The sequence below is a fragment of the Myotis myotis genome, unplaced genomic scaffold (genome assembly GCF_014108235.1).
Source record: "Myotis myotis isolate mMyoMyo1 unplaced genomic scaffold, mMyoMyo1.p scaffold_m19_p_34, whole genome shotgun sequence".
Classification (NCBI taxonomy): Eukaryota; Metazoa; Chordata; class Mammalia; order Chiroptera; family Vespertilionidae; genus Myotis; species Myotis myotis.
Window position 1 is genome coordinate 456898 of NW_023416340.1, and position 10502 is coordinate 467399.

Consider the following 10502-nt stretch of genomic DNA (forward strand, 5'->3'; position numbering starts at 1 on the left):
TGTCAGCGTCCCTGTCCGGCTGTCCCGCGGCCGCCCTGGGCCAGGCCCCGCCCCGCCCCCGCTGCAGGGAAACCCCCCGCGCCGAGTTCGGGGGCGCGGCCCGCGCCAGCAAGTCCCGACTTGTCCAGGGCGGGCGGGCGGGGCCGTGGCGTCACGCGGGGGCGGAGCGTGGGACCCGCCGGGCGGGGCGGGGCGGGGCGGGGCGGGGCGGGAGCAGCCGAGCGGCCCAGGATCCGCCGGGCGGCCTGAGACGCGGCGCGAGCCACATGCGAGCGGGCGCCTGGCGGCCGCAGCAACAGGATCGGCAGCGGCGGCCACGACAGGGACGCGCCTGCGGCTCGAGCAGCAGCGGCGACAGCGACAGCAGCAGCCACTGCAGTTAGAGCAGCAGCAGCCGCCGCCGCCGCAGGGAGCGGCGCTTCGCGGGCGCGCCCTCCTGAAGGAAGCCGCCCGCCCCCATCACCGCCCCCTCTGGCGTGTTCATGCCCCCGGGGTGAGTGTGCTCACCTCGAGTCCCCGCGGGCCGCGATTGGCCAGGCCGGGTGGGCTCCCTGGAGGAGGTGGCGGGAGTGCACGCGGAGAGCACTGGGGGCGCACTGCAGCCCCACCGCCTGCCTCCCTCTCTCCCCACCCTCTACCCCCACCAGGGACTCTGGGTTGAGGTCGCTGGGCTGGGCTGGGGTCGCTGGGCTGGGCTGGGATCGCTGGGCTGGAGGCACTAAGGTCCAGGAGCGCAGGTGCCTAAGCGGTCTGGCGGGTTTGTTTACAAACAATGGGGTGCGGGCTCGACAGCGCCCCCTGGCGGTCAGTGCGGCCCCGGGGAAGTGAGTCGACCCCGACTGCCCCGTCCCCCGCAGTCCGCAGTCCGGGAGGGGTTGGGGGTGGGGGTACGGAATGGAGGGGCGGCCACACCCCGGGCGCGCACCCGCTGGGGGCGGCGACAGGGGGCGGCTTGCGGCCGCGGAGTCTGCGGCTCCTGCGGGCGGGGGCTGCGCCCCAGCAACAGCCGGTTATTGGCCCCGCGCTCGCCTGGCGGGCGGGGCGGGCGCACGTGGCGGCGGCGGGGTTGGGGGGCTGTGACAGCGCAGGGGGGCGTCTGGCCCCGCCGTGGGAGCGCGCGTGTGCGGGGTTGTGGATCTGCAGGTGTCTCGCCCGGGTGTGTGCGTGTGTCTGGCTCCGAGTTTGTTGCTGGGGTGCGCAGGGAGTGGTGGTGTCCGTCCGTCCGTCCGGGGGAATGTTGGGGCTGTGGCCGCTCGGGGTGTGTGTGCGCGTGAGTCCCCCGCATGTGTGTTTGTGTGGAGTGCTGTCTGTGTCTGCCCTGCCTGAGGGGTGGGCTCTGTTTATTGGGGTACCCGTGTGTGTGCTCTGTGAGTGAGAGTTGCCTGTGGATGCTGTTTGGGGGGGATTCTATGGGTCCGTGTGGTGGGGCGTGCTGGGCTGTTGTGTGTTGTTCTGAGTGAGCCGTGTCTGTGTGCTTCTCTGTGTGTCCTGCCCCGTGTGTTGTTTGTGTGTGCTCCTGTGTGGACTGCCTGTGACTGTGTATGTCTCCGGGGCATGTTTGTGATGAGTGCCTGCTGAATGTGGTGCCTGCTTTCCGTCCAGGTGTCTGTGAGTTCTGCATGGTGTGTGCGTGTGTGCGTGTGTGTGTGTGTGTGTGTGTGTGTGGTGGGGGGTTGTCTCCGCCTCTGTTTGGCTTGTATGTCTGGCATCGGTGTCTGGGAATTGAGGACCGCGTCTCTGTGGGGTCTGTGCAGTGCAGTCAGTGGGTGTTGCTGGCAGCCTCTTGCATGGGGCTTGTCTGAGCCCGTGTGTGTGTGTGTGTGTGTGTGTGTGTGTGTGTGTGTTGGGTCGGAGGGGTTTGTCTCTGCGATCGGCTGGCTCATGTGTGTCATGTGGGCTGCGTGTGTGTAGTGTTTATGTCGGTCACGTGAGACCACTGTTTTCTGTGGGAGCTTTAGGTGTGCGTGCTGCCAGGGCGGTGCGGGATTAGGGTTGGCTGGTGTGTGTGGTGTGTGTCCAGGACTGACAGTTGGTGATGGGGTTTTGAGGTGAGGGAAGGAGGGTGGGTGGATGTTCTCTCTGCTGTCGTGTCTGTGTGTCGTTGCTGGGATGTGTGGGGATGTGTCTGGGTCTGCTGACATGTGTCTGTGTGTGCCTGATTTACGTGTGTCCTGGGGGTCTAAGAGTTGGTGGGCACGTAAGCGTGTTTCCGTTGTGTTGGTCTGTGTGAGTCCGTGGGTGTCTGTTTTGTGTTGATATGTGTGTGCGTCCTGAGGTGGGCATGCCTTATCTCTTGGGTGTAGATGTGTTTGAGAAGTGTGTGTGTTTCTGTCTGTGCTTGTGTTGGCTGCATTGTGTGTGTCAGTGTGCGTGTGTGTCAGTGTGTGTGTGTGTGTGTGTCCATGGGCATATCAACAGTGGGTCAGTGTGTGAGATTCCGACTACTTGTGCATGGGGGAGAGAGGGGGGATGGGTTGTGCCAGGCAGCATGCATTGTTTGTATAGCTCTTGTGATGGTCTGTGTGTTTACGTTTGGTCAGTATTCCTATGTGTGTGTGTGTGTGTGTGTGTGTGTGTGTGTGTGTCCTGTGTACTGAGTAGCAATGTACGACACTGGGACAATCTCAATGTTTCTGTGCAAATGGGAGATGAAGTGGGAGGTCAGGCTGGCCAGTCCTGCCTGAGTCCGTGTGTGTGTGTGTGTGTGTGTGTGTGTGTGTGTTGGGGGAGCCATCCCAGTGCCTGGCTGCCCTCCATGTGTGCCCATCACTGTGTCCCAAAAGTGACCCCCCCTCCCCAGCCCATGTCCTGTTAGGTGAGTTTGTGTTATGGTGCCATCAACCCTCACACTCGCACACCCAACAGCCCCCTGCATCTGGGTCCCGCATCTGGCTCTTGAACTTGCTGTGAGAGCCAGCCTGTGCCGCCCTGTCCCTCATGTGTGCCCATCACCATGTGTTTGGGAGGCTGCGGAGCCCTGGGTCCCTCGGTGGGTGTGTATCTTGTGTGACCAGCACACATACCTCCCTCTGGGCCCAGTGTGCGTGGAGGGCGCCAGCCCTGCCCTGTGTGTGCCCATCGTGGTGTGCAGGAGTGGAGGTGCCTGTGGACCCTGTAGGGGGGTGTGTGTTGTGGGGCCCTGGTGACCCCGGCACTTGCCGGCTGACGGCACCCTTCTCTTCCTGTCCTGCAGGCCCCAGGGAGCACCATGGCCCGAGCACGCCAGGAGGGCAGCTCCCCGGAGTCCGTAGAGGGCCTGGCCCGCGACGGCCCTCTTCCCTTCCCACTGAGCCGCCTGGTGCCCTCAGCTGTGTCCTGCGGCCTCTGTGAGCCTGGCTTGCCGCCTGCCCCTGCCACCCCTGCCCTGCTGCCAGCTGCCTACCTCTGCGCCCCCACTGCCCTGCCCGCTGTCACTGCCGCCCTCGGGGCCCCCCGCTGGCCTGGGGGTCCCCGTAGCCGCCCCCGTGGCCCGCACCCCAATGGTGAGTGCCCACCCCACACGGGGACGTTGAGAGCCGGGAGAGAGACTCTGAGGAACTGGCCAAGTGGGAGCGGGTGGGGGGAGGTGGCGAGCTGGCCCGGCCACAGGGAGGGTGTGGCCAGTGTGGTCTTTGTGTTGCAAGAAGCAGGAAGACGGAGTAGGAGGCTGGGGGTGGGGGAGGCCGAGTGGGAAGTCCCTCCTGGAATCTGACTGCAGTCCCTGAGTGGCAGCCCGTGGCCTTTTCCGGGCCTGGGGCGACAGCTGCTTCCCAGCCCCGCTCCCCTCCCCTCGTCTGGGTGCCCTCAGTCCCCTGGGGTTGCAGTGAGAGAGCGTGTGGGCAGAGAGGGAGGATGGGCACTTCAGGACTTTGGGGAGGGGTCGAGGGTGGCCTTTGGCCATTATCTGGGTCTTTGGGGCCCTCTCTATGCGGCCCGCCCTCTATGCGGTCCAGGAGGAAGGAGGGGGGAGGGGCCATTGTGTTGGGAAAGTGGGCCTGTGTGTGGAGGGGTGAGCCTCCGGGCGGGAAGGGTTAAAGGTCCCCTGCCTGATGGGCCTTTAACCCCGTGGTGCCCGGCAGCCCCATCCCACCGGCACTCAGTTTTTTTTTGGGGGGGGGGGGGGGGAGACTGTCCCGGTTTCCCTCCAGCCCCACCCTGTCCCTGGAGCCCGGGGAGGCTCGGAGAGAAACTTCTCCAAACTCAGTTCCCTGGCAGTGAGGCAAGATGGGACTCGATTCCAAGACCAGAGTCTCAGGTGTGGAAACTGAGGCCCTGATGTTTGGCTGTAGGGATCCCCCCGGGCCAGGGCCTGGGGTGACAGGAGGAAGAGAGGTCAGAGGAGGGGGTGGGGCAGAAAGGCATCTCCCGCATCCCAGCCCCCTCACCCCCTCCCCGGCGGCGGGGGCGCCGAGCAGCCCTCCTGGCCTCTGGTCAGGGCCCTGCCACTTCCGGGGGTGTGGCCTCCCTGCGGTTGGACACCAGAGGGCAGGAGACCTGAGGCTTGTGACTCTGGGTGTAGTCAGTGCCTGTATCCCCGTGTGACCTTGGGCCACTTCTCAGCATGGGCCTCAGTTAGTCCATCTGTGAAATGGAGCAGGCAGTGTCTGCAGTAGAGGTGCTTAGTGGGGATCAGAGGAAGGTCCTCCAGGCCAACCGGGGCGGGACAGGCGCCTCCAGAGAGGCCGCCCCAGGACCTCTTCTCGCCCTATGGTGCCTGGGGAGACACATGTGGCTCTAAGAGCGGGAAACGGAACCCCTAGAGACGAGCCCGGGCGCTGGGGAAAGGGAGACGCAGGCCCCGGCTAACCGGTCCCTCGGGTGCACTTCGGGGCCCGCTGAGGTCATGGGCGTTGACCGTACCCCTCGGCTTTTCCCAGGTCCTCAGCCCTCGCTCTCGCCCGCGGAGCAGCACCACCTGGAATCGCCGGTGCCCAGCGCCCCGGGGGCCCTGGCGGGCGGCCCCACCCAGGCGGCCCCGGGCATCCGGGGGGAGGAGGAGCAATGGGCCCGAGAGATCGGGGCCCAGCTGCGGCGAATGGCGGACGACCTCGACGCGCTGTACGAGCGGCGGGTGAGTGCTGGGGGAGGGGTAGACGGCAGGTGGGACTTCCCGCCGGGAGGGGCGGCGGGCGGCCCCGCCAGATGTGCGGCAGCTGTTGCCCTGCGCGGCGGGGTCGCGCCGGGGACAGGCCAGTGGGAGGGGCGGCGTGGCCGCGGGGCTGCCGAGCGCCCGCGCGGCGGCTGGCACAGCCCGGGCCGGGGCGGCGGAGCGCTGCGGCGCGCCCGGGCCGCGGCCGGGGGACTGAGGGCGGCGCTCGCCCGAGCGGCTCATATATCCCGGGCTATTTATAGCCGGTGAGTCAGCAGCGGCGGCGCGGCCGCGCCCGCCCCGCCCACCCGCCGCGCGGCAGGCGGCGCGCACACCGCTCCCCCGGCCGCTCGGGGGCGGGGCCTAGGGCTCCTCCCCGCCGGAGGCCCCGCCCCCAAGCCCGCGGCCCCGCCTCTGATGAAAACAAAATATTGGAAGCCTGAAGCCGAGAATAGAGAACACGAAACATCAGGGCGTCCCCACGGCTCTGTCCGGCCCGAACACGACACCCGCACTGCCTGCTTATTCAAAGGAAAACAAACACCGGATGTTGTGAAGCCCCTTGTTCCCTCCGTGACCCCATCTCTTCCCCCGCTTCCCAAGGAAAACTCTTAGATTGGGGGTCCCATTCCTCTGCAGGTGTTGATTTTTTTTTTTAAATATGTTTTATTGATTCTAGAGAGGAAGGGAAAGGGAAAGAGATATAGAAACATCAATGATGAGAGAGAATCATTGACTGGCTGCCTCCTGCACATCCCCTGCTGGGACTCGAGCCCGCAACCCAGGCATGTGCCCTTGGGTGGAATCGAACCTGGGACCCTTCAGTCCGCAGGCCAGTGCTCTATCCACCGAGCCAAACCAGCTAGGGCCAGGTGTTGATTCTTTTACTCCGTATTTACCCGGCCACAAACCATGCTTAGGACTGTGGGGCGTTTTTGGCATAATATACGGGGTGTCCCCAAAAAATGTATACACACTTTAACCGCTGATAGCTCCATTTTGAAAGTGAAATGTATTTTAATAAACGCTTCCTTTATAATTATTCAAAGTGTGTGTATACATTTTGGGGGGGATGCCCTGTAGATATAGTGTGTGTTTCTCTCCAAACGTGGTCCCCTCTCCATTTATACATGAGCTTCACCCATATGGGCAGGAGAGCTTTGAGTCCCTCATTTTCCCTGGATCAGCATCTAGTGTCCGTGTTCATTTACCCATTGTTGGGTCTTTAGGAATTTTTTAAAATGTTTCAAGTTTGATTTATTGGCTTTCTTTTTGGCTGCCCTCCTGTGTCTCCACGGGACATGCCTGGGTGGTCTGCCCACCCTCAGCCTTAGTAAATTGGTGCTTGCTTGCTCACCCAGGTGGCTGTGGCGTGGAGCCCCCGGAAGCCGTGTGATGGTGGCAGGCCTTTTAACTGGTGCCAGTCTGAGGTGTTCCCTTTGCTGCCTCCTGCCCACAAGAGTTGGTGGGAAGTGATAAGGAGGCAGGTCTGGTACCAGGCACCCTACCCCAGGCCCATTAGGACCATCATTAGGATGGGTTTTTTTTTGTTTTTTTTTTTAAATATATTTTACTGATTTTTTTACAGAGAGGAAGGGAGAGAGATAGAGAGTTAGAAACATCGATGAGAGAGAAACATCGATCAGCTGCCTCCTGCACATCTCCCACTGGGGACGTGCCCGCAACCCAGGTACATGCCCTTGACCGGAATCGAACCTGGGACCCTTCAGTCCGCAGGCCGACGCTCTATCCACTGAGCCAAACCGGTTTCGGCCATCATTAGGATGGTTTATCTGGCCTTGTTCTCATCTCTGAGTTGGGCTTCTCTTCCCAGGTTGCGGGTGGGAGAGTGCTGTAACCTACCTTTCATTTTTACTGGTGGGAGTCTTGTGTCCAGCTTCCTTCTTCCCTAACACGAGCTGGGAGGGTCCTGGAGGCACCCCAAGTCCTCATGCTCTCCCTAGAGAGAGGGCAGGGGTCATGCTCTCCCTAGAGAGAGGGCAGGGGTCAGCTTTGCCTGGACGTACTTCTGTGCAGCCTCAGCGCAGGTGGTGAGCTGTTCCCAGCTCTCCTCCGTCCACAGATTGTTCTAGAATCGCTGACTGTGGGCTCCCTGCTCCCTTCTCTCCATCTCGCCAGCCTCTGAGGGGAGGGCAGGATGGGCTGCAATCCAGCCCTGCCGCTCAGCCCCATGGGACTTTGGTTGGGTGACTGTCTCACCCGGCAGTCGGTGACGAGATCACAGCTAATATGCACCGGACACTTGCTGTCCTTCCTCGAGGTGACGACATTGGCCCAGATGGGCAGAGGAGCTGGGATTTGGGCCCGACTGACAATAGCAGCAGCTGCTTCGCAGGGTTGTTTGAGGATGTAGCTCACTCGTAGACCCCCGTGCCGCCCTCCTCCCTGCCCTTGGACCTGACCACTTTCTACCTTCCTCTTCTCTCTCTTTCCCCAGAGGCAAGAGGAGCAGCAGCGACACGGCCCCTCGCCTTGGAGGGTCCTGTACAATCTCCTCCTGGGACTGCTGCCCTTGCCCAGGGGCCGCGGAGCCCCGGAGATGGAGCCCAATTAGGTGCCTGCACCTGCCTGGTGGACGTCGGGGACTTGGGGGGCAGGCCCCTCCCACAGCCTGACGCCCTGGCCAGCACAGGGGACATTTTCTGCACCATGTAGCATACTGGACTACGAGCCCTGCCTGTCCCAGGGGCGGGCCCGGGCAGCCACTCCAGACCCAGCCCCGGCCCAGCCTGGGGTGCACTGTCGGAGATGTGGACTCCTGGGTCCCTGGCCGAGAAGCCAGGGGAGAGAGGGCTGATGGACTCAGCGTCTGAAGGCGGCGGTGACCGAGGGGGTGGGGACTGAGCCGCCCGCCTCTGCCGCCCACCACCATCTCAGGAAAGGCTGCTGGTGCTGGCTGCCCGTTCCAGCTGCAGGGGGGACACTGGGGGGTCCCTCCCAGTGCTCCTTCACTTTGGGCCTGGCCTCAGGCCCCTGGTGCTTCCCCCCCTCCTCTTGGGGAGGGGGCCCGTGAAGAACAAATGAGCCAAACGTGACCACTAGCCTCCTGGAGCCAGAGAATGGGGTGCATCTGACGGCTGCCCCAGCCCGGCGCCCAGCCATCTTCCCTGAGCCAGCTGGCGGGTGGTGGGCATGCCTGCCTCACCTTCATCTGGGGGTGGCCAGGGGGGCCCAGACTGTGAATCCTGTGCTCTGCCCATGACCACCCCCCCCCCCCCATCAATCCATTGCATAGGTTTAGAGAGAGCACGTGTGACCACTGGCATTCATTTGGGGGGTGGGATATTTTGGCGGAAACCGCCCCAGCCTTAGTCCCCAGGGCGAAGCGCTGGGGGGAAGAGGGGAGTCAGGGAGGGGGAGTCTCAGAAGAGGGAGGAGTCTGGGAGTGGGGAGGGATGGCCCAGCCTGTAAATTACTGTACATGCGCTGCTGTAGATACCGGAATGGATTTTCTGTACATGTTTGGTTAATTTTTTTTGTACATGATTTTTGTATGTTTCCTTTTCAATAAAATCAGATTGGAACAGTGGATCCTCTCTCTGCTCTCCTTCCCCGCCCGTGACCTGGGCAGAGCTGCTGGGTCTGGCCGGGGCCCACGGGCACCCCTGTCCGCAGCTGCTCCTCAAGGAGCCGGGTGCCCTGTGTGAGCCCAGCCTCCTGGGCGCCTGTTCCGCTCCCACTCAAAGCAAAGTCCCGTGAGGGTGGGGCTAGGGGCACTTTCCCAGTGATCTCCCCCAGATACAGTAGGTCGTGGGGGCTCCGTATTTATTGAGTGAATGAGTGACCTGCAGCTCATTCAGCAGCACCACCGGGAGGAGTCCTGGGGAACTTGTCAGTAATGAGACGCTGTCCCTGCTCTCATGAAGGCACTAGGTGACACGGGAAGCAGCGACATAGCGAGACAATAGCGCTTCCTAAGGCCCAGCACACGGCCTGGCACCAAGAGCTGGTGTGGACCTAATATAAGAAGGCGGCCTGGGTTACCTTCCTGACAGCGGCACTGGCCCGTGTTCTTCTGTGTCCTCTCCGTGCAGGGCTGGCCCACACGTCGATGAGAGAGAATCGTTGATGGGCTGCCTCCCGCAAGCTCTACACTGGAGATGGAGCCTGCAACCTGGGCATGTGCCCTGACGGAGAATCAAACTGTGACCTCCTGGTTCATAGGTCAATGCTCAACCACTGGGCCATGTGGCCGGGCAACATTCGCATTTCTTATAATGAATTTCTGCTGGTGACGAATTCTCTTAGTTTTATCTGAAAATAGTACTTATTTTCACTGGTAATAGACTTCTACATTTGACTGTTTCCTTTCAGCATTTAAAAAAATTTTTTTATTGATTTCAGAGAGAAAGGGAGAGGGAGAGAGAGAAACGTTAATGATGAGAGAGAATCATTGATTGGCTGCCTCCTGCACGCCCCTTACTGGAGATAGAGCCCACAACCCCAGGCATGTGCCCTTGATTGGAATTGAACCCGGGACCCTTCAGTCCACAGGCTGATGCTCTATCCGCTGAGCCAAGCCAGCCAGGGCCTTTCAGCATTTTAAAAATGTTGTTTTGGTGCTCGCTCCGGAAGCACATATACTAAAATTGGAACTATACAGAGAAGATTAGCATGGCCCCTGCGCAAGGATGATACGCAAATTCGTGCAGCGTTCCATATTTTTTTTTAAAAAAAATGTTGTTTTGGGCCATGGCCAAGCAGCTCAGTTGGACAGAGCATCATCCTGCTATGCCAAGGTTGTGGTTTTGATCCCTGGTCAAAGCACAATCAAGAATCAACCAATGGCCCTAGTTGGTTTGGCTCAGTGGATAGAGCGTCGGCCTGGGGACTGAAGGGTCCCAGGTTCGAGTCCAGTCAAGGGCACATGCCTGGGTTTCGGGTTCGATCCCCATTAGGAGGCATGCAGGAGGCAGCCAATCAATGATTCTCTCTCATCATTGATGTTTGTATCTCTCTCTCTCTCCCTTCCTCTCTGAAATCAATAAAAATACATTAAAAAAAAAAGAATCAACCAATGAATGCATAAATAAATGGAATAACAAATCAATGTGTCTCTCTCCCCCTTGCCTCTCAAAATCAATAAATACAATAAATAGCACTGGCCAGTGTAGCTCAGTTGGTTGGAGCCTCATCCTGTGCACCAAAAGGTGGCGGGTTTGATTTCTGGTCAGGACACACACCCAGGTTTTGGGTTTTATCCCTGGTTGGGGCCTGTTCAGAAGGCAACTGATCAATGTTTCTTTCTCACATCAATGTTTCTTTCTCTTCCTCTCTCTAAAATCAATGAAAACCATATCGAGTGAGAATTAAAAGTGAAATAGATATATTTAAAAGATGCTGTTTCACTGTCTCCATTTATGATGAGAAAGTCAAGACCATTTGAATCCTAGTTCCTGATCCCATGTATGTT

General features: G+C 60.5%; 1 protein-coding gene and 1 non-coding gene across 5 annotated transcripts; both read left to right on the forward strand.

Moving 5' to 3' along the window:
- Positions 1-216: 216 nt before the first annotated feature.
- Positions 217-8618, forward strand: BBC3 (BCL2 binding component 3). Of its 4 annotated transcripts, none has more exons than XM_036302954.1 (4): positions 217-493; positions 3194-3482; positions 4857-5050; positions 7527-8618. In XM_036302954.1, the coding sequence occupies exons 2-4, from the start codon at positions 3209-3211 to the stop codon at positions 7641-7643; spliced, it is 585 nt and encodes a 194-aa protein (XP_036158847.1). In that variant the 5' UTR covers positions 217-493; positions 3194-3208; the 3' UTR covers positions 7644-8618. The 4 variants fall into 4 exon arrangements, with proteins under 4 accessions (XP_036158847.1, XP_036158846.1, XP_036158843.1 ...); XM_036302950.1 differs by lacking the exon at positions 217-493 and adding an exon at positions 1097-1156; XM_036302953.1 differs by lacking the exons at positions 217-493; positions 4857-5050 and adding an exon at positions 504-1156 and having other exon boundaries at positions 3194-3326; positions 7527-7658.
- A 1030-nt stretch (positions 8619-9648) lies between these two features.
- Positions 9649-9755, forward strand: LOC118652844. Its single transcript, XR_004966713.1, has one exon. It is a non-coding gene; the product is annotated as a U6 spliceosomal RNA (small nuclear RNA).
- The last annotated feature ends 747 nt before the right edge of the window (positions 9756-10502 follow it).

Excerpts from the sequence above, each read along its gene's own strand:
- BBC3 (XM_036302954.1), top strand. The coding sequence starts at position 3,209 with ATGGCCCGAGCACGCCAGGAGGGCAGCTCCCCGGAGTCCGTAGAGGGC. Across the intron at positions 3,483-4,856 it reads CCGTGGCCCGCACCCCAATG|GTCCTCAGCCCTCGCTCTCG; the intron begins GTGAGTGCCCAC and ends GGCTTTTCCCAG. Across the intron at positions 5,051-7,526 it reads ACGCGCTGTACGAGCGGCGG|AGGCAAGAGGAGCAGCAGCG; the intron begins GTGAGTGCTGGG and ends CTCTTTCCCCAG.